Raw genomic sequence first — 19,929 nt, 5'->3', positions numbered from 1 at the left:
ATCCAGAGAAGAAACAGTAAGAACAATAAAAGAGGACATGGTGCTGGGAGAAGGCATGCTGGCTGGCAGGGTTGTAGGGGGAAATGAAGAAGGGACTGGCCCAGAGAGAGGGCAGATGGAGAGAGGTGGGCTCCTAGAGCCTGCCCTGTCCCTCTAGGAAGCCTGGATTCTGGCTTCCCAAGCACAGAAGGGTTTTGAGAATGAGACACTGAGCAGCCCAGTGGTTTACCTGGCCTCATCGCTTACTCTCTGTGTGACCCCCGGAAAGCTAATTAACCTCTCTGAGGCTTGGTGTCCTCCTTTATATCTCAGGCATGGTAACAGAACTCCCTGGATGACTGGGAGGGCTGAATGAGATAACTAGGAGAAAAGCGAGTGCACCCTGCGTAAAGGGCTGCCAATGACTACCTCCTTCGGTTAGAGTCCGACAGAGAACCTGATGACGGGTGATTCAGTTGGTTAGGTGGCTCAAATTAACCAGAACATTTTCCAATCCAGATTCACACTTCCTGTGGAGACAGGTCCTAAAAGAGCTGGCAAAGGTGTTTATAAACAATAAAAGTGCAATTCTAAGCTCGCCGCTGGCGATGAAAACAGTGGGGGTTAGAAGAGGCTCCGTACTGGAAGCAAAGTCATCTCTTCGCCGGAAGCACGTTCCAAATCAGACAGATATGGACAACTTTGCTGTCTTCCCTCCCCCTGTAAACACACGCACGCACACACACTAAACACACCACCTTCCCCAGGCCTTTCTCACAGCGACGCCCAGGATCTCTCAGGGACACGCGAAGTACATCCCTCGGTGTCATCCACCCTCGGGATGAAGGGGTGAGAGGAAGGCGGGGACGGGTTGGGGTACGGTATTGGGCTGAGTTGGATTCGTGTCCCTAGCAGCTCGGTAGGTAAAGCGTGGCGAAGAGGGAGGGGTACAGGCGGGGAGCGGGACGGAGAGGGATGCAGCCAGTCCTGGAGGGCCCAGGACAGCCCAGGAACCGAGCTGGGGCCAGCCTGGCCTGCAGCGCCGCCTCCCCGGAGGACGGCGGGGGCCGGGAGGAGGGAGCGGGAGGAGGCGGAGGGCGGAGGAGGGAGGCGCGCTGAGAGGTTATTTGTGGTTCGCTTTGATCCCAAGGGGGAACCTGAAACTCTCACATTCCTGGCATAGCAGCCGCCTCCGGCGAGGGCTGACCCTGGGGCTGCGCGCTGGAGCCTGAGCTGCCAGAGCGTCCGCGCCACCGCCCAGTGCACACCTCCGCGGCGGAGCTGAGCCGAGCAGAGCCCGGCTGGGGCGTCAGGTCTGACCGCGACGAGCACCCGCGGGCCTCAGCTGTAAGGAGGGCTGATCGGCGCTTCGGGCAGCGCACCCGGCCTGCGGAGACCCGACGCAGCCGAATCCCGAGCTCCGGCACGGCCTGGCCTTTTCCGGGAGCAGGAGACCGGCGGACCCAGCGTCCTCAGGGCGCAGGGCGCCCTTTCCAGGCAGCGACAAAGGTGGGCAAGGACCACTCTGCCCCGCGGACGCCATGCCGTGCGCCCAGGATGGGGGAGCTCTCGAAGGCTCGAAGGTCTCCCTAGGGCTGGGGAAAGGGGCAGCCTCTGGGGAGAGTGGGGCTCGTGTTTTGGTCGCCAGTCAGGGAGAGGAGCGCGAAATAAGGCAGGAGGTGCTGTTTCCAATTTAAGTCTCAGGTTCCTGAGGGCTGATCTGATAAGGTAGGGGTTACAGGTGCCTTTGCCCCCAACTAGCCCAAGAATTGCTCTTTGTCTTCCTTGGAAAATGTTCTTTGGAGCCACGAATTCTGCTCTCACTGAAAAGAATGCAGCTTGCCTTCCAGCCCGGTGACGTCAGCGCTGGAGCATTCGGAAAACAAAGAGGGCTGGCTAGGGAGGGAAGGAGGCGGACCCGCGACACTTAAAAGACCTCTCAGGGCTACCGTCGCCTGCTCGCTCTAGGTGCACCGGCAGCCTCCGAGTGTTTGTGTTCGGCCGAGAGTTGGCGCAGTTGGAGAGACCATCACTCCAGTTTTTTAGGTGTGCGTGAGCCCAGGCAAAGGCCGGAGATGAGTGCTTGCTTAGAAGGAGGCGAGGGGTGGGCTTCGTAGAATCGAGAGCGCTAGCGCAGCCGAGGTGCACCCGGGCGGGAAAGCGCGGCGGAGTTGGGGCGGGCGGGGGAGGTGGTGGAGATTTTAGTAACGGCTTGGCTGAAAAGATGTGCATCTGAAGAAGTTGATGAGGACAAACTCGGGGAGAGAGGCCCCGAAAGAGTGTTCCCTGCTCCCAGACACACTGTTGGAGGAAGGAGGTCTAGAATCTCCGGAAAGCTCTGTAGTCCCGGTCTTCCTCCTCGGAGTCAGGCGGACAGTGATGAATTCGGGAAATGCCTGGCAGGTAAAACTCTAGGGCAGCGATTTTCAACCTTTTTCATCTCGTGGCACACATAAACTAATTACTAAAATTCTGCGAGACACACAAAAATATAATTTTTGCTGATCTGACCAGAAAACCGGTATAATTTTGATTCGTTTACACAATCTAAGGGGAAATAGGTCAGTGCCCCTGACTAAATCAGTCAGGTACTGCATGTTTCAAAAATTCCTGCGGTACACCATTAGCCCTGCCCTGGCACACCGTTGCAAAATCGCTGCTCTAGGGCGAACTGATTCCTGTTTGAGTTGCCTTTGGTAGCTCCGGAGTCTTGCTTCTCCACGCCTCCTGGCGGGGGGGGGGGGGGGGGGGGTGGCATGACTGGGTGCTAGGAGGGATGGGCACAGAGATGCTCTCCAGACTTATCTCCTGCTCCTCAGCTGTGGGAGTGGCTGAGAATGGCTGCTCTGTCAACCTTGCAGCCCAAACTGCGGCCGCGGCGCTGGGTCTAGTTTTATGGCAGAGGAGCGGCCACATTCCTCTCATTCCCCTCCCCCCATACACACGGGACATGTGGAGGTGTGGGCTTTGTTTGGCTTTCCCTGAATCCCAGCTTGGAGGTGTGTGTTGGAGGAGGATGTGGAGAGGAAGCTTGGTGAGGCAGGCAGCCTTCCAGGCATGAGCCATTGGGAGCACAAGCTCAGAAGAGAACACCTTCTTCAGGAAATAATCTACTTGCACCCACAGCACCTACCTCCAACTCCAGGTCCCTGCGAGCAAGAGCCTCCCTCTTGCTCCCTTACTCCTCCAAGGCTCAAAGCCTCACTTGCGCTCAAATGGATGTTGTTACTGAGGTCAGGGTGCTGAGCGCACGTCTGCTATGTGGCCAAGATGACCACAGGGGGCTTTTTCCAAGTAGTGGGGTGGGGGGCATAATTGTAAACTCTTAAGACACTGTCCATTCTTTATTTTCCTTGGAGGTCCCATGCCAATACTGTCAACACACAGGCTATGTGACCAACTCACAAACCTTGATGGGTGGCACCTTTCTGCCTGGTCTCACAAACCATTGTCCTATTGTAACCTCTCCTTTCTTCCCTTGTCCACCATTCCAGATGCATTTTCTCCTTCTTCCCATTTACCTTGTAGAGTGGCTGCCAAGGTCACTCCATGACAAGGGAGGGTTCTGCAGGGTAAAGAGTGGTGAGTTAGCTGTGCCAAGGCTGAATCTCAGTCCTGCCTCATTCTAGGGAGTGCTGGAGGTTGTCTGCCTGGGGCTTCTACTGGACTAGTCTCTTTCTTTATCACCTACCAATGAACTGGAGCCCTGTCTACCCCTGGTCTGGATAGTCAGTGGGTAGATTTGAACTAGGCCTGTCTTCGAGTCTCTCATCAGGTCCTTTGATGGGTGGCTGACTGCAGGAGGCTGTGGCTCCTGGTTGATTACTTTCTTGGTGCTGGTGTCTCTCTCTAAGGCATAGCAAGTCTCTGTGAATATAATTATACTGGCAATCCTTTTCAAAGATTTATAATACACCAGGAACTCAGCTGCCATTGTGTCCTTTAATTTTCAAACTCATGCAGCAAGCATTTTTCTTTCCATTTTCTGATGGAGGAGCTGAGGCTTAGAGGTCAGATAATTTGCCTTGATCAGTAGGGGCAGCGTTGTCATTTGAACTTAGGCTTGTGCATCACTCTAAGTCTTGCTCTTTACCATTATGCTTTGGACCCGACTCTAATGGAAAGTACCCCCGGCCCATGTGCTCCTACTCATTGCTCTTCTTTCTTCCCAGGTGCCCTGGGGCCACGTGCCTCTGGCTATTGTCCAGGCAGGTGTGTGCAAACCAAGGAAGCATGAGGACTCTGGAAGACTCCTCAGGGACAGTCCTGCACCGCCTCATCCAAGAGCAGCTGCGCTATGGCAACCTGACTGAGACACGTACGCTGCTGGCCATCCAGCAGCAGGCCCTGCGGGGTGGGGCTGGAGCTGGGGGCACCGGCAGCCCCCAAGCCTCCCTGGAGATCTTGGCACCCGAGGACGGCCAGGTGCTGCAGCAGGCCACAAGGCAGGAACCCCAGGGCCAGGAGCACCAGGGTGGTGACACCCACCTGGCAGAGAACACCCTCTACCGGCTGTGCCCACAGCCCAGCAAGGGCGAGGAGCTACCCACCTATGAGGAGGCGAAAGCCCACTTGCAGTACTATGCGGCCCAGCAGGCAGGGCCCCGGGCACTTGTTGGTGATCAGGATCCCCGAGGGGCCCCTGGAAGCCATCGGAGGCAAGACGAGGCCCTTCGAGAGCTGAGGCATGGGCATGTGCGCTCCCTGAGTGAACGGCTCCTGCAGCTGTCCCTGGAGAGGAACGGTGCCCGGGCCCCCAGCCACATGAGCTCCTCCCACAGCTTCCCACAGCTGGCCCGAAACCAGCAGGGCCCCCTTCCCAGGGGCCCCCCGGTCGAGGGCCCAGAGCCCCGGGGACCTCCACCTCAGTACCCACACGTTGTGCTAGCTCACGAGACCACCACTGCTGTCACCGACCCACGGTACCGTGCCCGCGGCAGTCCACACCTCCAGCATGCCGAAGTCAGGTAACTGCCCACCTTAGTCTTGTAAGCTCTTGACTTCCTTTCAGCGTAGTTCTCCCAGGGTGGAGAGCTTCCAGAGGACCCCTCGTGTCAGGGCTGGCAAGCCCCAGAGAAAGGCTGGTGAAACCCCCTCCTTCCCAAGAGTGAGGGGCTCATGCCCAGAGGAGGGAGGGACTCAGCCAAGTCACACAAGAACTTAGTGGACATCCTTGTTTTTAATTCAGAAATCAACACTGACACCACTGACTGATTAGTTATAGCAGTCAAGTAATTCGAGTTCCCAAGGGCATGAATTACAGCAGGGGGTTAAAGGTTAGGTTTCAGAAAGAACTTGCTAAAGACAGTTGGGAATCATTGCTAAACTGGGGATTTTTAACGAGAGGACGGTGTTTTCTGTGAGTATTGGGAGGCACTCCTAACTGGAAGCAGAAAGACCAGATGATCTCCTTAAAGACTTCTCCCAACTCTATACTGGGGCGGAAGCTGCCCTGCCTCTACTGTTTATCCCCTTTCATGTTTATCCATGGGCTTCATGTGTCTGGAGCCCGTAGGGGGAGAGGGTTCTGGGTCCAGAGAAGCCCCTTTCTGTGGAGGCTCGGGAGAGGCTGCTAGGGGGACTCAGAGTTTAAGTCTAAGGGAAGAGAAGCGTTTGCAGGACGTGATTTGACTTACGTCTCTAAAAAGGCCCCTCTGGCTGCCTGCAGAGAATGGATTCTAAGGGGCTAGAATGAAGACAGGAAGCCCAGAGAGTGTGCAGAAACACGGGCTCCTAGAAATGAAGCTGACACACCCTTCACTTCACACACCTTGCATCATCCCCCAGGGAGGTCCGGGAAACCCCACCAGAGTGGCCTGAGTATTTGCGGACTCCCTTCCTTTGGTGGTTCAAGGTCAAAGTCTGCTTCTCTTCACGCCTACTGAGTCTTCATTTAGTCACCCACTTTCCCACCATTTGGCCTTTCCTTGCTCTCGAGAAATGAGTGACGCAAGGGTGTTGGTATCAAAGGGACCAGAGCCTTGTGGGTTCTCTCCAACCCCTCGCTCCCAGGCTCCCTACCTTATCTCCCTTCTCAGGGCTGGGCTGGGGAGCATTTCGGAAGCTGAGTCGTGGTTTCTTCTTTGAGACCAGCCTTATTGAACCCTGTCAGGAAAAGATAATATCGTGGAAAGGAAGTAGACTGTTTGCAGAACAAAAAGAGAGAGGGAGGGGGAGGGGAAAGGAGAGCAAGTGTGAAGGGAAAGGAGACTATATTCTTTCTGGGAGCTAGGTCATCCCCAAAGAATGCCAGTTGTGTCTGCCAGGCCCAGTGCAGGGGGAGCAAGTGCATGAAGCAACCCCGGGAAGGCCACAGTTAGCAGCGAGGGGAGAGCCTGGACATCCCAGAGGGGACCCTCTGCTCAGCTCTCAGAGAAAGCCCTCTCTGAGGCAGGAAGAGAAATATATCTGCCCAGCCTCGCCTTTGGGCTGCACCGATGGAGGCTGTTTGTTGGGACCTGGGGGCAGGCTCTTTTTGTCGAGGGTCCTCGGAAGAGCAGGGAGCAAGGCAAGGCTGAAGTGGGGAGGGAGGGAGGGAGGGAGGGTAGTGGGCATAAGTACTGCAGTGATGGACCCAGAAGTGGAATTCCATTTTCATGGGGTTTCTGGGAATTGGACGGTTTCTGATAAAACTAAGATAGTCTGTTCTTTTGCACTGGGAGTCACGAACACCAGAAAGGGTCTGTGTTACCCCCACCCTTCACCCCATGCCTCTTGCCTTTTGATCCCTACCTCGACACAGGACCCTGAAGTGTGTGTCATACCAGTGCTAGAGGCCAGTAGAACATTGTCCTTGCACTCAGGCTATTGCAGTAGCCCAGAGGCGGCCCCCACACCTAAGAAAATGCAGTGTTTGGGTCACATTTACTCTTTAAACAGAGAGTGAGCTGTGGTCACCCCTAGAAGAGGTGGAGGATGGGCCACGATGGTGGCAGTGGCAGCCCTAGGCCCAGCGCTCGGTGGGGCCTTGTGTGGCCCTCACAAACCCCCTTGAAGCTAGAGGTGCTCACCCTCGTGACTTAGCAGAGCCACCCTGGCACCTTGGGGATTTAAATGTCTATTTTGTCAGGCTCTGGAGCTCAGACTCTCATCCTGACATCTGTCTCGCCACTCCAACCTTAGCCACAGTCTTCTAAAAATGTCCCTGCTAGGGATCTGAAATAGGAGGGGAGAACGGGAGTGTGCCATACCGGCAGGTGCTAAAGTAACGCCTGAACTGGGCCTCAGCCGCCACGTGGCCCCAGGGCCTGGGAGGCTGTGTGCTCAGTCACGATTGATGTGGCCTCTGGACCCAGAATGAACCTGTTTTTGATGAGAAGGATGGAGTGCACATTTTTTAAGATGCCTTCTTTAAGCACTGGTTGTTTAGGAAATCCGGGGCTGCTCAGGTGGATTCCCAAGGCCTTGGCCACAGTGGGGCTGGGTGTGAAACCAGCATTCTGATCTTAATTCCCTCTAGCTCTGCTCTCCTGGCCCTTGAGGGTCTTAGGCAGACACCATGTGGAAAAGGCCTTTCCTACTGTAGGGAGGCTAAGTTGACTTGTCTTTCCAGTTTGCCTGGGAGGGCCAGGCTGCCTCAGGCTGCTCCTGGGTGGGAGCCATAGGGCTCTCTGTACAGTCTCTGAGCACCATCTCTTCTGTCCCCAGGATCCTGCAGGCCCAGATGCCTCCTGTATTCCTCCAACAGCAGCAGTACCAGTACCTGCAACAACCCCAGGAGCACCTTCCACCCTCACACGCAGCTGCTCTTGGCCATGGCCCACTAGGCTCCTTCAGTCCACCCGGGGTGGAGGGGCCAGGAAGCACCCAGGCCACCTCGGGCAGTGCCCAGCTGGCTCAGATGGAGACTGTGCTGAGGGAGAATGCCAGGCTACACAGGGACAATGAGAGGCTACACAGGGAGCTGGAGAGCTCAGCAGAGAAGGCTGTCCGAATTGAGAAGGTAGGCCTTGCCCGGGGCCTTAGAAGGGCACGGGAAGAAAGGACTTGAAGGCTGAATGGGGAGTGGGGAGTAGAAGGGCAGGCAACGAAGTCTGAGAGCTCATCTGGCTGGGCTTTTCACCGGTCCCTCTGCCTCCTACCCCCTAATCCCTCACGCACCCTCCCTGGCTGACTCCAGACAGCTGGGGAGCAGCCGGGAGGCCACAGAGCAGGTCTGGAGCATGAGCAGTTGCTGGCCAGTGGTGATTAGAAAGAGCTCATTCACCAGCTCCCTCACACTCACACCCTTCCCCTCCTGTGGACACCTCCCACAGAGAGCCCTTTGTGTCCCCCATACAACAGCAAGCCTGTTCTGGGCCCAGCCTGGCCAAAGAGGAGGCCCCTCCTCTTGGAAAAAACCAGCGACTTATTGGAATCACAGGCCAGCTAGGAGCACGTGCGGAACATGCCAGCAGCCAAGTGGGAGGGGCAGCTGGGCCAGGCTGGCTCTACAGTGGATGGCGATGGCCAGAGGAGCAAATACTCCAGGCAGAGGTGGCTCAGGCTGGGGTCCAGTGCCCCATTCTTTAGCAGGTGACCTCAAGCCTCCCATGGCTGTCCTGTGGTGTCCAAAATAGGTCAAACCTCAGAACATGGATTCAATCTTTTTGTGTCCACTCCTGGCCCACCGGGCTCAGATTTCTCAGCAGAAGCCAGACAAAAGTAAAATGCTTTCACCTCAGAGGCATCTGCTTCCAGAGTACTGAGCCCTGGCTTCCCTAAGCATCTAGACCTTGGGACAGTTAACAGGACCTTTGCTTGCTGGTCCCAGCAGTCTGGACCCCTGGACATCCGCCCCAAGCTGCAAGCTTCTGACGCTCCCACCATCACCACCTGGGGTGCTTTGCCCTCGTTTTTTGCCTTCTCCTCTCTCACTTCTGAGGGATATCAGATTAGCATGGACCTGAGGAGGAGGGGCTTTTGATGGCGCACACCCCCTGGGAACTCTCCCCTCCCTTCATCTCTGCTGTCTGCCTCTTGCAGCTGGAAGGTGAAATCCAGCGGCTCTCTGAGGCCCATGAGAGCCTGACTAGGGCATCTTCCAAGCGGGAGGCCCTGGAGAAGACCATGCGGAACAAGATGGACAGCGAAATGAGGAGGCTGCAGGACTTCAACCGGGATCTTAGAGGTGAGGGCAGGCCACCCAGGTGGAGGGGCAGGGGTGTCTGCAGAGCGGTTGATTCCTCCATTCTAAGGGAAATTCAAAATCTCTGTCCTCTGTACAAAGGAGTGTGAATAGACTCAAAGGGGGCCACATTGAGATCCCTCGGGGGCCACACTGATAGAGTGATGCTCATTTCTGACTTCTGGACCATGGAGCCCCTCGGGGAGCTCTTATCTATGTGGCCCCAGGTGCTCCCTCCTCATTAGGTCCTGAGCTGATCCAGAGGCTCCCCTGTGAGCCCATCCCTAGCTTGAAGGATGCAGCCCCGTAGATAGGACCCCAGGGGACACCTGAGCAGGCAGCTTCATTTGACACTCGAACATCTTTCCTTTATTTCAAACAGAGAGATTGGAATCCGCAAACCGCCGCCTGGCAAGCAAGACGCAGGAGGCCCAGGCCAGCAGTCAGGACATGGTGGCCAAGCTGCTTGCTCAGAGTGAGTAGGGGTCCCACCCAGAAGCCTGGCCAGATGTGCGTGTGGTGGGAGCACGGCAGCACCTTTGAACAGGGAGCATTAGGTCTTTCCCTTGTCAAACCAGTGCTTAGGGCACAGGCTTACTGAAGGCCTGCTGTGCGCCCAGCGCTGTACTGGACTTGGGGAGAGGGGTGGCTTCCAAAGAAGAATAAAACCTGGCTCTCTATTTATTGGGGACATCAGTGTATACAAGAAGGACGGCTGGGGAGTGGTGATTTGCTGAGCTGCGGTACTGACCATTGGTGCAGCGTCCTTTGGTCCTTTGGAAGCAGGCGTAGGGGGCAGTGGAGGAGAGGGGGTTGCCCTGGAAACAGTGAGATGGAAGAGAGGAAGCGTCTGAGTTTCCCAGGGAGTTTCAGGCAACAGAAAGGACAGGAGTGCCCCATGGGCGGGCAGGTGAGAAGCTGGGGAGCATGGAGGCACCTGAGGCAGCAAAAATGGGTTCCTGAGCCGAACCAACAGGTGCAGCCTAAAAAGAGGGTTGGGGAGGCTTATCTGAGGGGGCCGGTGAAGCCTCCTTGAAGACTGGGTGAGTCTGTTACTGGCTATTCCATTCCGTCACTCATTTGTCCATCAGAAGTTGAGCAGAGAGAGAACAGGCCCAGGAAGGTACTGGGGCAGGGAGGTGAAGAGAAAGGGGCTGAGCTCGAGGAAGGAATAGAATCAAGAGAAACACAGGTTCAAGGGTATAGGTGCCCCAGCCCTGGTGACCAGTGACTGGTGTCCAGAGAGAAAGAGAGGCTCTGGGGGAGTGGCAGGTGGAAAGGAGGCCACAGGTTAAGAAACAGCTGGAAGGTTCAGGGAGAGGAGCATGGGGGGCGGGGCAGGGACAGAGGAAGCACGGAGCTCCTACTCTGAACTGTAGTGATAGTCGGGAGTGTGTGCAGAGGAGAGGAATGGGAGTGGATGGTGACTGGGTGAGGGTGGCCTTGAGGAAGGAATCAGGGAACCCATCAGGAATCCTACTGTGGGTGGCATAGCTAGTAGGGGGTGGCCAGAAATGGTGGGGCAACCGAGGAGTGAGCTCCGGCTGGCAGCACCTCCTTCCTCAAAGGGGTGAGAGGGTGTGGGGGTGGGGCAGGAGGTACGCTAGGCTGTGCTGGCTGGGTGGGGTGAGGTGGCAAGGACCCTGTCTCTGGGAGGGAGGTGGTGGTGGTGAGGGAGAAAGGGGAGGTGCAGACCTTGGGAGTCTTCAGAAGGCTGGTTGCTGGGAGGAGGCAGAATGGGGGTGCCCTGTAGGAAAGGGCCTACTTCTGGGCCCTGTGTCTGCCAAACAATGGAAGTCACAGGCGAGTTTCTGGGAGCCGGCAGAGGAGGGGCGTGGGGGAGCCGGCCTGGAGGCGTTTCCGCTCCCCAGGGAGCGAGCGACAGGCTGTTCTTGGCTCCTGGCTGGAGCCAGTAATCTCGCAGCCGCGGGTGACCTGGATGCCTGGCATTCCAGAGCCGCTGGGCTGTTCCGCTCCGGGCTGTCCCCCCGCCGCTCCCTGGCTGCTTGGCCCTCCTGCCTGTTGCTTTGGGAGAGAGTGAACACAAAGAGAGACTGGAACTTGCAGGTGGGGGACCTCCATTTCTCCAAGCGAAAGGCGTCTGCTCCCCCCACAGGCTTTCCCCCGACCCCTCCCCCATCGCCTCCCCCCACTCTTCCCCACCCAGCCCCCCACCGCAGGAGCTCCCCTCCCGGACAGGCCAGCTCTTGGTTTTTTATTCTGGTGGCTGGGGATGGCGAAGGTCTGAGGACTCCCAGCCCTAGCCAGGGCCCTAGAGTTTGTGTGAGGTGGCAGGAAGCTAGTGGAAGCAGAAACCGAAGACCTCCCACCCCCACTCCCTAAGGGCTGAGGAAAGTCAAGCAGCTCTTCCTTGCTCATTAACAGCCATGGAGAAAACACAGGGTTCTCAGGGAAAATGTTTCTGGTTGACCTCAATCCCCCCGACCCCCTCCACTAGTAGGGAAGTGCGGTCCTTATCACCAATACCACCTGCTTGCCCTGCTAGGCAGGTCACACAGACCCCCAGCTCTGGCTACTCTGGTCACACCCTGCCCTCCCTGGGGCATCTGGCCATGGGTGCCCAAGGTTTGGTTCTTGTCCATCTGTCCCCCTTGGCAGTTTCTTCACCTGGAACGCTAAGACAGGAGGGTTACAATGAGATTGGGCTGGGGTACAGGCCTCCTGCGAACTCTGTAAGCTGTGAGTGAACCCATACAGGGGAGGGGTCACGGCCTCCAGGTCCAAACTCAGTCTGCTGCCCTCGTCTGCCCCTCGACCCCATTCACTGAACGTGAAGCCAGCCCAGTATGAATGGCTCAACTTGCAACAATATTGATCCTCCCCACATTTTCCCTCCACGTCAAGAAATGAGGCCAGCTTTGGGTCCAGCCTTCAAAAATCCAGACTGAGCCTGAGCTGACCTGGGCCCACTATGTCCTCCCTGTCCTCCCCCAGAGTAAAGGCATCCTCCCTTCTGCCTGCCCGGGTCCCAAGCCTCCAGTCTTCTGTTCTAGAACCCATACTGTCCTGTGTGACAGGCACTTAGCCACATGTGGCCCAAAGATTAACATTAATTAAAATTAAATAAAATAAATTGTAGTTTTGCCCTCAAACTAGCTACATTTCAAGTGGTCAGTAGCTACACGTGCCAAGTGGCCACCGCACTGACGGACATGGGTTAGAACAGTTCCATTACAGCAAAACATCCCAGTGTGCTGGATGGTTCTTCTCTAGAGACAGTGCCTCTGAGTACATCAGGCAGGCCCCAGAGCCCGTCCCTCCTCCTGCCCTGCAGCGCACCAACACCCTGGACACACTGACCGAGCCCCTCCCCTCCCTGCAGGCTATGAGCAGCAGCAGGAGCAGGAGAAGCTGGAACGGGAGATAGCACTGCTGCGTGGTGCCATCGAGGACCAGCGGCGGCGGGCTGAGCTGCTGGAGCAGGCTCTGAGCAATGCCCAGGGCCGGGCAGCGCGAGCTGAGGAGGAGCTGCGCAAGAAGCAGGCCTACGTGGAGAAGGTGGAGCGGCTGCAGCAAGCTCTTGGGCAGCTGCAGGCTGCATGTGAGAAGCGTGAGCAGCTGGAGCTACGTCTGCGCACTCGCCTGGAGCAGGAACTCAAGGCCCTGCGTGCACAGCAGGTGAGCTAGGAGCCCTGTGGAGGTGGCAGAGCTAGGACAGCCCCTGAGGAGGCCAGTTCCAAAGTCCCTGGGACCTGGGAGCCCCTGTGCAGACCAGGCCTAGGTCCACCTTGGAAAGCAGGAATGATCTGTTCCTCATCCCCGCTACAAGGCTCCTCCCAACCACCAGAAGACTAGCCAACTCTCCTGTGTCTTCCCAAGATAAGAGATGGTCACCCACATCCTGAATCTTTATTATCCTCCCTTTGGATTGTGTGAATGACTCTGGTATTTACAAACCAGATAGAGCTCTGTCTCCACTCCCAGCCTTACCCTTCCCCACAAGAGGTAGGCTGACGACCAAACCTTCTGGTACACCCAGTTCTGCCCTAGCTTACACCTGTTATTCAGTGTCATTATTAAGAGTACCCCTTCCCCATTTGGGAGGATAACATATGTGGTCACCTGTGGTCCATTCAGGGATCCTGTGCCACTACTTCCTTTGTCTCTAGGTGGAAGCCGGGGGAGGAGAATGTGCTGTGAGTGGCTAGGTGAGCCCAGGCATAACTGAGAGACCTCCTGTGGGGTGAGCGCCAGTGGCTGGCATGCTCCAACCTCTGTCCTTGACCGCAGTGCTCCTTGCTTTGCAGAGACAAGCCAGCACCCCCAGTGGCAGTGGCAGTGGCAGTGGCAGTAGCGGGTCCCCAGAGCTCAGTGCCCTGCGGCTATCTGAGCAACTGCGGGAGAAGGAGGAGCAGATCCTGGCGCTAGAAGCCGACATGACCAAGTGGGAGCAGAAGTATCTGGAGGAACGTGCCATGAGGCAGTTTGCCATGGATGCCGCCGCCACAGCTGCCGCCCAGCGGGACACCACTCTCATCCGACACTCCCCGCAGCCCTCGCCCAGCAGCAGCTTCAATGAGGGCCTGCTCGCCGGGGGCCACAGGCATCAGGAGATGGAAAGCAGGTTCGGCATCGCAAGCCAGGGCGCCAGAGAGGGGAGTGGGAGGCAGCGGTGCCCAGTCTCTGCCGTGTCCTTGATCTCTGGTAAACAGGCCCCTCTCCCCACACAGCTCAGCTGTCCCTCCTATTCTGAGCTGACCCTGTGTGTCTGGCACACCAGGCGTCGTAGGCATGCTCCTTCCCAGAGATAGCAGCTGAGTCCTTGGTCCAAGCCGGAGACCCTGGCTGTGCAGGTGCTGGATGCCGTCCAAGGCTCAGGGCCTCCACCCGCTCCCCTTCCACCGTGTAAATCAGAGACTGAGACTTTCCAACTGAGTCCACACCATGTACCACCCAGGAGTGATGAGGACTGGGTCCTTGGCTTGGAGGTAGCTAGCATTTTTTTCTCTCCAAAAATCTTGTCAGAAGCCCCTCGAGATTTCATTTGACCTGTATCTGACTCAAAAACACAAGCACATTGACTGAGCTTGTCTATGGTCAGTAGCTCTGGGGTGTTGCACCCCAGGACGAGGGTTGCCATTACTATCACCAGACGAGTCTAGAACCCTTGATGACTTGCTGGTATGAGAAGGGGTGGTTTCCAGAGCATTGAAATCCAAAGCTATGATGACATTTATGAAGGCCCCATTCTGGCCCTGTTGCAAAGGCAGTTGGGTCCAACCTGGCTGTAGTCAGGGCTTTCCCTCCAGCCGTTACCAGGTAGGGAGGGTAGAGGCTGCTAGGTCTGTACATCTAACGGTGTGGGCCTGACCTCTCCCCTCAGGTTAAAAGTGCTCCACGCCCAGATCTTGGAGAAGGACGCAGTGATCAAGGTCCTTCAGCAGCGCTCCAGGAAAGACCCCAGCAAGGCCATGCAGGGCTCCCTGCGGCCCGCCAAGTCCGTGCCATCTATCTTTGCGGCTGCAGCAGCAGGGACCCAGGGCTGGCAGGGACTCTCCTCCAGTGAGCGGCAAGTGGATGCCCCTGCCTGGTTGGCTGCAGGTGAGCAGGGGCTTGTGGGAGGCATAGTAGAAGGGTAGGTCGCTCTCAGGCCTTTCCTCCCAGAACTGAGGCTCAGAGGAACCAGGGCTTTCTGACCCCCTCCCTGGGGAGCCAGCTGATATTCTGATTCCAGTGATCCTGCAGCCCATTGTGAAAAGGGGTGCTGTAGCCCCCCTCTCCATAAATTGCATCCCCCTCGGCGCCAGCCCCTTACCATCTAAGTAGAAAAGATTCCTGTGCAAATGCACCTTCAGGGCAAGCCCCTTCCACACCTCCCCCTAAGCAGACTCCATAGAAATTCTAGAATCCCTGCCAATTTTAGAGTTTAACCTATAAACAGAGAAGGGTTCTACCACACCAAACATGTGGAAACCAATTGAGCCTGATGGTTATTCCCATTTGGAAACAGGAGCATTTAGTCTTAACCAGAGCATCCTTGCTCATCCAGAGCGACCCGCACTACCTTGTGCCCCCAGGAGGTGCAGTAAACTCGGGATATTCTTCGTGGGGGCCACATCTCATGAATGTAGCAATAACTTTCACCCCCTGCCTTTCCAGCAGACAGGGCCCCTGCGGAGGAGCCAGTGGCCGCGGCTCCCCTTCCTGCCCATGCCAAACACGGGAGCAGGGATGGGAGCACCCAGACTGACGGCCTTCCGGACGGCACCACTGCTTGCCTGGGGCAGGAGCCTGACAGCCTTCTGGGGTGCAGCAGTGGCCAGAGGGCAGCCTCACTGGGTAGGTCCCCATGTTCCCAGCTGCTGTGTCTAGCAAGGCTGAGGGCACACTGGGGTGTGAAGGGCAGTACCAGAGCCCTTCTGTTCGCTGCCCCCACTCCAGGGAGAGCCCTGCAGAGTGACGGGCGAGCAGGGTATGTGCCTCGCCTTGATGTGAACTCGAGGGCTGCTTGGATACATGAATAGAGGAGGAGTGGAAAAGCTTGATTACAGACAGATCCAGAATTCAGAAAGAAAGCGACCCCATGGGACACACTTTATCTCCTCTTTCCCACTTTTCCTTACATAATTAATTGCCAATCTAAATATCTAAGATACGGAGTTTGGCAAATTATCCTCATGGCACTCTGGAGTGAGAAGGCTTCATTTAAAAAAGAGTCCAGGAAGGAGAAAGTTGAGAAGATGCCATTTAAATTTTTTGCTCCCTTTCACATTAGCCTTTGCATATTTGCTTGTGCCTCACATCTCAGAAAACCACAGGCATGAAAAGAATGCTGCAGCCTGCCTCCCTCGGGGCTCTCCACCCTCCCTCCAAGCCCTCCAAGAAGTTCAAAGTTATAAACAAATGTGTCTTGCACACTGGAGGTTGGTAGTCTGGGTGGAGAGTTAAGAGGGAGTAGAGCATTATGCTTAGTGGGCCAGGTTATGGGAAGTGGGTACCTGGGCAGCGAAGGTGGGAATGGTTGATGAAGAGAGAGCCTACATTCAGAATGTGCCAGGGTTTAAAAGAGTGCTCTGGAAGCACTTGCTGACATGTGTGCCTGTGCTCTGGTCTCTGCAGACTCTGTCACTGCATCGAGAGTCCAGGACTTGTCAGACATGGTGGAGATACTGATCTGAAGGAGCTGATGCCAGGGGGACTTGGAACTGTCCCCTGCTGTCCTCTGCCACTCGGCCATTCCAGCAGCCCGTCCAACTGCTGCTCCTCCACTTCCCTCAACCAGGCACTCATTCCCATCGACCGCCTGGTCCCAGGTGCTTAGGAAGGATGCTACGGGGAAGAGGGATGCTGTGCAAGTACCTGCGCCCCAGAAGACCCTGCTTGTTAGCCCCACATTCCTCCTGGGCCCGTGCAGAATGAGGATTCAGCCTTTCCCTGCTGCCAAGCCTTGCTGTTGGGGAAGCCACTGAAGGCCTAGGAGAGAGCTGACTCCCCCTCTTTGTACCCTCAGGCAACAGGGAGGAAGGGAGTGGGTGTGTTTGTTTAAGGGGCTGATTGCCAAGGATGGCTGCCCATGGACACCAGGTAGACTAGTTCCGTAATCAAGTTGGCCACAGTGTTCCTCTCTGGCTAAGTGGTCCCAGCCAACCTCATCTGCTCCTCAGCTACTCACTGCCTCCTTGGGATCACTAAGACTTGCTTCTTTGGGGGAGACCATTGAAAGTGTTAGTCCTGCAGAAGCCACGGTGTTGCCCCCTCACTTGGAGTGGGTAAGGGCTCTTTAAGTGCACTGGGGTCTGCTGGGCAGTTTGTATATAATTCCCTTTCTTGTGGACCGGAAGACTGAAGCGTGCTGCTTCGGACTTGGCCCCTCATTCTGTATGCTCATCCTGCTGCCATGGTTCCTGGAACTTCTCACCGGCTTCCCAGTTACCTCCCACTCTCGGGTTCTTGGCCCATGGATTTTGGTACTGGTTGATCCACGAGATACTGGCTATCTTTTCTTCCCATTTTGAGCCCTGTTTTAAATGCCCATGAGACCCCCCCCCACCCCGCCCCCAATCACCAGCTTCTTGAAATGGCTCCGCAGTCCCTGTCCCTGGGATATCCTGTCAGTTCGGATGAGCCCTGAGCCAGACGCAATGAGCCACCACACGGACATCTGCCGCGGGGGCGCTTCCCTGAGCCGGTTCTCTCGAAGGAAACTGGAGAAGTTGCTGTGTTCTCATCAGAGTCTTTGTTGCCCCACTGGAGGAACTCAGAGAGGGAGCAGTGCTAGTGAAAATTCGTTGATGAACTACAAGATGCGACTCAAATAGTCCTTTGAAGGGAGCCGCCATCACAAAATGGCACCATGAGGCTGGCTCCTCGAGCCACCCGTGCCCAGCGCCCTGCAGCAGGGCCAGTGCCTAGAATTAGAGGGGAGCACCCACGGGGCAGCCCACCTGCAGCCCTGACTTTGACTCCTGGTCTTAAGGAGCCCCCCAACTCAGCCCAGGAGCATTGGGTGGGTGTTAGCAGTTTGGACTGTTTTTAGTTGTCCTTGGATCTTTGTTTTTTCCTTTCCTGTTTTTAAGTTCTGTACGTGTTATTTTATTCCCATGGTTCCTTTTTAAACATTTGCATTTGCTGGACAATTGCATTTTTTTTAATCCCCTTATCCCTCTTAAAACTAAAGAAAAAACACATTTGGTTCATGTGCATTGTTTACAAAGCAAAAAGAAAAAAGAAAAAGTAAAAAAGTATTGTGAAATGAAAAAAACAACTTAATATATTTTGGATTAATATTTGGTATTTCTTTTAAAGTATTTTTTGTGCTGTGAACATTTTCTGCCAAAGACCATGATGTGTGTCTAAGTTATCGTAAATATTTAAGATGTAAACATGGCTGTTTTGTTATGCCACCCTGTACCAGGATTGCTGCCGCATTCCGCTGGGTGTAACAGTATTTTAATAAAAAATAATAATTGAAAGTGGTGTCTGTACAAGGGAGACTGCAGTGAGAAAGATGGGAACCCAGGTGGGGAGTGAGGATTTGGTGGGGCCACCCATGTCACGCTGTCCCATCACTCTCAGCTCTGAGCTGTGCCCCCACACCCCACCCTGTGCTCCTGTGTGCCTTGCTTCTTGGATGCTGGCCCGGCACACCCAGAAACAGCCAGCTCAGGGTCACTGCCCCTCCTTGTGCTGAGAAGTGAAGGATGCTGGTTCCCATTTTCTGACTGGGATACCAGTGGGCAAGGTAGCAGATCCATCCTCCTTATTTGCAAGGTTAGGATGGTACATAGTATAATCTCCAAGAATCCACCAGTGCTGGGAAGTTAGTAAGGCTGCATTAAAGAGAATGAGGATATTGGCTTTCTTTCCACCTGCACAGAGAACACTTCAGCCTAGGAGGGTCTGACAGGTGGGCCACCTGCCCAGGTAGCTTTGTCCTAACTGGCTCCATGTGGCCGCACACTGGTTAGTCCACAGGGGAAGTGGGTGTCCAAAGGTGGCCTTATCCTTCCCCCTACTCCTGTTTTCTCTCCACCCCACCCAGCACAGAAAGTTGTCTGGCACCCTCTGAGAGACTGGGCACCATGCTTGCCCTCTGCTGGGATGCGGGCAGAGGGTGTTCTTGGGCACTGCCTCTCCCTCATTGTGGCGTCACCACGCTCTTGCCCTGGGGACAGGAAAACATGCCCTCCCATCCATAAAAGAGAAGAACACTCAATCTCAGGTGTTCTCACGTCAGCAACAGTGCCTGTCTCTGGGCCAGCCGTCACACCAAGGTCCCGGTCAGGATGTGGGCTGGCAGTCAGTCTGACCACAAAGCAGCAGGCAGACAGGCAGGCTGTGGGCATCTGATGGAGCAGCCACCCCCTGCAGCTATGGGCGAAGCATTTCCAGGGCAGGTGTGGGAACTCAGCGGCCATGTTGATGAGTAAGTAGGATCCTAGAGAATTTGTCTTCCTGAGCCAGCCTATCTGCCCACAAGAAACTGGAGTCAAACGGAAAAACAGAGAACATCCAAGGACTTCTAAGCAACCTTGCAAATGGCAATGGGCCCCATAGGGTGGGAAATTCTCCGTGCAGGGTTCCCCACACAGGACCATGCAGAGGCCACAAACATCCACCCCTTGGCCACCCCAGCCCTCTTCAACCTGTGTCTCCCACGTGACAGCATCCACGCCCACCTTGCTGCTACCAGGCCTGGACCGGGCGGGGGTCGCCGTGTGTGCAGGCTGCCCTCTTGGATGCACTGGGCAGCCCGAATAGCAGAGCCCTGCTCTCACTGCTCTTCCTTCGGCCACACCAGCCTGCAGCCATGTTTGCAGTGACATGGCAACCAAACAACATGGCAGGGCATTTTAAAAACTGCTTAGCAAAGAGGTGCCTGTTCACCTCCCCCCACTCCCCAAAAGAGCCCTGGGAGGGCTGTCAGGCCTAGGTGTGATAAGCTCTGACAAGAGTGCCACCCCATCCTCTGCACCTTTGTCCATGGACTTGCACAGCATCTGTGCCTTTTGCAGGAGCTAGTCCGTCAAAGGGCACTTGAATATTTCCTCAGCACAGACCAGGAGGGTGAAGAAACCGACCCAGCCTGCCCAGCACATGTACATGTGTGTGCATGCCCGTGCCTGAGCATGTGTCACAGAAAAAGATGTGAGGAGTGCTCATATCTTCTGGCTAGTGCCCTTGCAGGGTACAAGGGCTCTCCAGCCACATGGTCATCAGTGGGTCTGAGGACCCATTTCTTCTCAGTGTACTTTGTATCCCAACCCAACAAAGCCCCGGAACCTGTGGACAGCCCTGCCCTGCCTGCCCTGCCTCCACCCAGTGCTGCTGGTGGGTGGAGGCTCCAGAGGGCTGGAAGGCTACCTGCGAGGGTGTCCTAGCCC

At 55.8% G+C, this 19,929-nt stretch overlaps 1 protein-coding gene across 3 annotated transcripts; it reads left to right on the top strand.

The window, feature by feature from the left end:
- Positions 1-1,120: 1,120 nt before the first annotated feature.
- On the top strand, positions 1,121-18,018 carry AMOTL2 (angiomotin like 2). 3 transcript variants are annotated; one of them, XM_028518209.2, is made up of 10 exons: positions 1,121-1,488; positions 4,152-4,946; positions 7,627-7,921; positions 8,944-9,088; positions 9,468-9,560; positions 12,429-12,724; positions 13,354-13,670; positions 14,430-14,647; positions 15,209-15,385; positions 16,166-18,018. In XM_028518209.2, the coding sequence occupies exons 2-10, from the start codon at positions 4,213-4,215 to the stop codon at positions 16,222-16,224; spliced, it is 2,334 nt and encodes a 777-aa protein (XP_028374010.1). In that variant the 5' UTR covers positions 1,121-1,488; positions 4,152-4,212; the 3' UTR covers positions 16,225-18,018. The 3 variants fall into 3 exon arrangements, with proteins under 3 accessions (XP_028374010.1, XP_028374012.1, XP_035886567.1); XM_028518211.2 differs by having other exon boundaries at positions 1,129-1,488; positions 15,206-15,385; XM_036030674.1 differs by lacking the exon at positions 1,121-1,488 and adding an exon at positions 1,910-2,025 and having other exon boundaries at positions 15,206-15,385.
- Positions 18,019-19,929: the final 1,911 nt, after the last annotated feature.

The sequence above is a fragment of the Phyllostomus discolor genome, chromosome 7 (genome assembly GCF_004126475.2).
Source record: "Phyllostomus discolor isolate MPI-MPIP mPhyDis1 chromosome 7, mPhyDis1.pri.v3, whole genome shotgun sequence".
Lineage (NCBI taxonomy): Eukaryota > Metazoa > Chordata > Mammalia > Chiroptera > Phyllostomidae > Phyllostomus > Phyllostomus discolor.
Note: the sequence above shows the minus strand (reverse complement) of the source record. Positions and strands in the feature narration are given on the sequence as shown.